The sequence below is a fragment of the Papaver somniferum genome, chromosome 9, assembly GCF_003573695.1.
Source record: "Papaver somniferum cultivar HN1 chromosome 9, ASM357369v1, whole genome shotgun sequence".
NCBI classification, from domain to species: Eukaryota; Viridiplantae; Streptophyta; class Magnoliopsida; order Ranunculales; family Papaveraceae; genus Papaver; species Papaver somniferum.
In genome coordinates, this window is record NC_039366.1 from 97,878,050 (window position 1) to 97,883,283 (window position 5,234).

At 36.6% G+C, this 5,234-nt stretch overlaps 1 protein-coding gene across 2 annotated transcripts; it reads left to right on the plus strand.

Annotated features, from left to right (window-relative positions):
• Positions 1–1,068: 1,068 nt before the first annotated feature.
• On the plus strand, positions 1,069–4,482 carry LOC113307618 (coenzyme Q-binding protein COQ10 homolog, mitochondrial-like). 2 transcript variants are annotated; one of them, XM_026556068.1, is made up of 4 exons: positions 1,078–1,866; positions 1,988–2,183; positions 3,249–3,380; positions 4,089–4,482. In XM_026556068.1, exons 1-4 carry the CDS (start codon positions 1,538–1,540, stop codon positions 4,197–4,199), a joined length of 768 nt encoding a protein of 255 aa, XP_026411853.1. In that variant the 5' UTR covers positions 1,078–1,537; the 3' UTR covers positions 4,200–4,482. The 2 variants fall into 2 exon arrangements, with proteins under 2 accessions (XP_026411854.1, XP_026411853.1); XM_026556069.1 differs by lacking the exon at positions 3,249–3,380 and having other exon boundaries at positions 1,069–1,866.
• Positions 4,483–5,234: the final 752 nt, after the last annotated feature.

Below are 5,234 nucleotides of genomic sequence, written 5' to 3' on the forward strand. Positions count from 1 at the left end.
CCATAAGTTGAAACCAGAGAGAGTCACTGACCTTTTCCAATCTCCATCCTATTTTTGTTATCATGGAGCTGTTAAAACCTCCATATTCTTGAAGCCTAAACCTCCCAATACTCTTGCAGGCAGTTGTTCAAGCTTTTGGATAGTAACCTTTTGGCTTATCTAAGCTTTTGCTTCAGAAAAAGTCTCTTTGTAGCTTGTTGAGATCTTGGTAGGTTTTCTTTGTCAGTTTAAAGCAGTTCATCTGGTAAATGCTGGTAGTGGAGGTGACAGAGCTTATGAGGGCATGTCTGACAGCAGGGTTCAAGGGACTATTTTTCCAGCTGATCAATCTTTGTTTCAGTTTGTCCACTCCAGGCTTAAAGGATAAGATCTTGCTTCTATGAGTAAAGAGAGGGGAACCAAGGTATTTGTCATGAAGTTAAATAACTTGGATTCCCATGTTTTTACTGATACCGATGCTTAGATTGGGACCTGTGTTGTTGCTGAAGAAAACACCATACTTCTTGAAGTTAATTAGCTGGCCAGAGGTTGCATTGAAGATTTGGAAGATATTCATTAGATTCTGGCTTTCAATCTTATTGGCTTTGCAGAAAACCATGCAATCATCAACAAACAAGAGGTGGTTGATAGATGGGGCATTCTTGCAGATTTTATGCCAGTGAGAAGCCCCAAATCCTCAGCATGGGAAAGAATTCTTGAAAGGGCTTTCATACATAAGAGAAAAAGATAAAGTGATAGAGTTCTTGAAAAGTTTATGAGGAGAACCATTTACTAGAACAACAGAGGTGGTGGTAGAGATACACCGGTGTATTAAACCACACCAATGAGAGTTAAAATCAATTTTCTTCATGATGGCTATAAGGAATTCCCATTCGATCCTGTTAAAAGCTTTAGCCATGTCAATTTTAGAGAAAAAAGTGGCAAGTCACTGCCAAGTGCTACTGCTTTGAAGATGTGAGAAAAACATTGGAAACATTTGACTAATTTTTGATTTGGCTGACCCCTTGTCACAAAAGGTCGTCATTGTATGCCAGGTTGCGTTTTATAACTTTTATTACCTGGTAGATGGATCCTAAATCACGTAAGCCGTCCATCCATTCGTCATACATAAACTCCCCTCTAGTCTCTCAAGTTTCCACATCTCCATCAATTCGAACCTCTCCTTCACTTTGTCTATATTCAGTAAGTTTCCATTTACTAAAGAATTAAACAAAAACGAAACGAAACCAACTTCCCCAAATAGTTGAAACCCTAGAGATATAGGACTTACCCACTTCAATCCTAATTTCTGGCTAAATTCAAATAATTTCTTGTTGTTATTTGTAGACAAGAAATTCAGGTACTCAGATTATCTGTTTCTGTTAGTTTCTATTCATTTAGCCCCATTCATACTATTTAATTGGCAATTGGGTTTGAAGAGTTTTCGTTTGATATATTATTCAAATAATCACTTATCAGGTTCAGATTCTAGCTAGGGTTTTGATTTATATCGGTTTCTGGGTATTGAAAATCGTTTTAGTGGGGTTGATCTTATTTGATGATGGTACCTTTTACTTCGGCCTCTACGGCCATTGCAAGATTGTTATCTCGTAAAAACGGTGTTGGAATGTTTGTGAAATCTGTAAAAAGTAGTAGTACAATTGGGAGATATTCCCAGATTAGACAATTGAGTAGCATTGCGGGTATTGATGTTCCATGTGTTAGTGATTTGGTTCATACTGATAAAGATTATAAGTATTCATTTCGAAACATGAATTATGATTTTCAAAAGATTAATCATATGCAAAAGAGATGTTTTCTTGGTTGCGGAGATGGATCACATGGAAATGTCCTTTCTAAGACACATGAGGAAAGGCGCGTCCTTGGGTAAGTTAATGCAACTGTCTTCAAAGTTTCATTTGTGTCTCAATTGAAGTGTTTTCCAGCTTTCTGCTTCGAAATTTTTGACCCTAACCTTAAAAAATACCATGATTTTACTGGTTTACAGATATTCCCCAGAGCAGTTATTTGCGGTTGTGGCAGCTGTTGACTTGTATGAAGATTTTGTTCCGTGGTGTCAGCGATCCAAGATTATTCGAAATAACCCCGACGGATCTTTTGATGCTGAATTGGAAATTGGTTTTAAATTCCTCATTGAGAGCTATGTCTCTCATGTTGAATTGGTTAAACCAAAGTCTATTAAGGTATTTTTCTTTATTAATCAGTGTGCCTTGCTTTTTTATTAATTTGAGAGCAATCTTTCGTTTTTCTTTCTTTTTTTGGTGCTTCTTGTCTGAGCAAACTTGCCTGGGTAAATTTTGTAAGAACAGGTCTGTAGCATATCATGATTATAGATAAGGTGGATTGGGACTTGAATAAAAAGTTTTGTTGACTCGGAATGTTTGATAGCGATGATAGAAGAACCAAATGAAGCAGCACTAAGTTAATTAGTTAAATTTACTTATCTACTTGAGTTTACCCAATAACTCTAACTGGTGAAAATGATCTTGCGAAAGATTAGAGCAAGTAATCATTTGTTTGGAGAAATCTAATTCGAGTTCTGTCTACAATCTTTATATGAAAATTTTCAGCCTTTCTGTGCAGCTTTAGTCCATCACTCTAGTGAGACTGTGCTATATCATTTTGCAGGAACACTTAAAACTTCTAGGTTCGAGCCTCTCTGTTTGTATTAGTTAACCATTTTTGTAGCTTGTAGGACTGAGTGGAGACAGATTTAGTTGCCAGTTTGGTGCCTTAGTATCAGGGTTTTAGTGAAATAAATGATCTTTGGGAAGAGGAGATGGTTAACACCATTGAGAGTAGTGCACCTCAATTTTGCATACATGAGTCATTCTTACTGCATGAGATGATGAGTTCTTTTCTAAGGGAATATAAAAGATGAAACACGTTGTTGCACATTAGTACAGATAATGTAAAACCGCTTCGTGGTGGAGAAAAATGACTTAGAAACTTTTTGCTAGTAAGTGTTTCTGTTGTGATCCATCTTGTGGCTGCTGATAATTTAGTGAATAAGAAACTTTTCCACCGCTGAAATTCTATTTACTTATTCTGTTTTAGCGAATAGTGCCGGATTATCGGGTAGTGTGCTTATATATCTTTCTATTTCAGTAAGGAAAAAGAAAGTCTCAGAGAATTACCTTTAACAACTATTCTTAGTTATCTTTTCCTTTATATATCGTGCATCAGATTACGGTTCTACAAGATGCTCTGTGATGTTTTTTTTTTAACTTCTATGTGTTATATTCCAGACAACTGTGTCAGAGAGTAATCTTTTCGATCACTTGATAAATATTTGGGAATTCAACCCGGGACCTGTTCCCGGAACTTGTGATCTTCATTTCCTGGTGGACTTCAAGTTCCAGTCACCACTTTACCGGCAGGTTAGTTATGTTAGCTTTCGAAGTGCCTCTTTCCTGTCATTCATAAACTTGACAAAAATACAGCTGCAAATAGGAATATGTGATGTTTGGGTAGCTAAGCTTGTTACGATATGTTGATGAATAAGATGTTGGTAACCAGTCAAACTACATGAGAAACCGTTCTGCAAATTTGCAATGGCAGCTTAAAGTTGAAAAAATCTGCAAGATACATTCAACAAATTGGATGTTTCTAGCTTGTTTCTGTCGGTTTCAGCATGACCAGCTTTTCATTGTAGACTACTGCACCATACATGTGTGATATGTTCGAGTAGGCATAAGGTCACACTACACATATTTATCGATTTAGCATACAAGCGGTATATGAAATACGTGAACATACTGTTGTTTTCCATCAGACCATCGCTTGAAATGTAGCTTGAGATAAAAACTTATAAGATGAGGCTCATGCTTCTAGTAGCTGACACAGAACACCCAAAGGTTTTATGATGTTTGGATCCCTTACCAAAAACTGGTTTTGAATTCAGAGAACACTGGCTCCCCGTGTCTCTTCTCCACAGTATCCTTCCATAGTTATCTCATCAGGACTCAGTGACCATGTGCTTTTAGGCATTGCAGTCTCACAAAGTTTATCTGATCAGAACATAGGCTTGCACGCAACCTACAGATGCAAAATCAGAACTAACGCTATTTGCTGTTCTCTGTGCACAGGTAGCAACGGTTTTTTTCACAGAGGTGGCAACTCGACTTGTGGGTTCTTTTGTTGACCGTTGCCGTGTGATATATGGACCAGGGGTGGAAGTCCTTGAAAATTCTTACTGAGGAACCACAGGGAGAGATGCAAGAAGTTGAGTTGTGTTGCAAACTTACAATTTTAGATCCCTTCAGCTGGCCGGCCCTAACACAAAGTGACCAAAGTTCCACTTTGGGCAGTAAATTTTTAGGGGTATCAATTTTTCTTATTTTAATTTTTGTCGTTTTTATGATATATGGGATTAATGATATAACTTTTGAACAAAAAAGTCAATTTTTTTAATTAGTTTGTTAGTATTTTTAGTAATATTAATCTATTGAAAGGGGTAACAAAATAAATTTTTTTCCTACATTTACCTAGATAAAGAAATTTTCCTATTTACTCTTTGCCTTTTTTATTTGCTTTTTCTTGTGTATTGGGGAATGAGATAGAAAATAGAGAGCAAAGAAGAGAGGAATTCTTATTATTATGTGTATAGAATATACAATGTTTAAGCCTCTATTTATATAGATAGAAGACTTGGTGTCTAAGATATTAGATATGTAAACCCTAAACTTAGACACGAAGGGATCTTAGTAAATAAACTTAGTTTATAGCACTCTCCCTGATGACCACTGTGGCTAAATCATTACTAATATACCATGAAAACTCAAATGAGAAAAACCTAAAATTGCATAAGCATGTAAAGACTCGAAACAGTGTTGGACACGCAAATGTTGCCTCATTAAAACTTTGACAAGGAAAACCCAGTGGGACAAAACCTTGGCGAAGGAAAAAAAGTACAACGTGATAAAGTCTAGTGAATGCACCTTAATTTGATGATGACGCTCCCCCTGATAAATAGTTCAGTCAAATCTTGGCGTGCAAATTGAGTCGAGACTTTCCAATTTTCAAGAACGAATTTCTTGAATGCAGAAGAGGATTGTGCTTTCATGAAGATGTCGGATACTTGATGAAGTCTTCATTTGTGTTGCACAAGCAGTAATGCCTTCGATTAATACTTTTGCGGAGTCTACATTCTTCTTCAACACATTGAGAACTTATGACACGGATTGCTAGCTTCCCGAGATGATTTGCAGAAGTTGTTGATGTAGTTTCTTCAA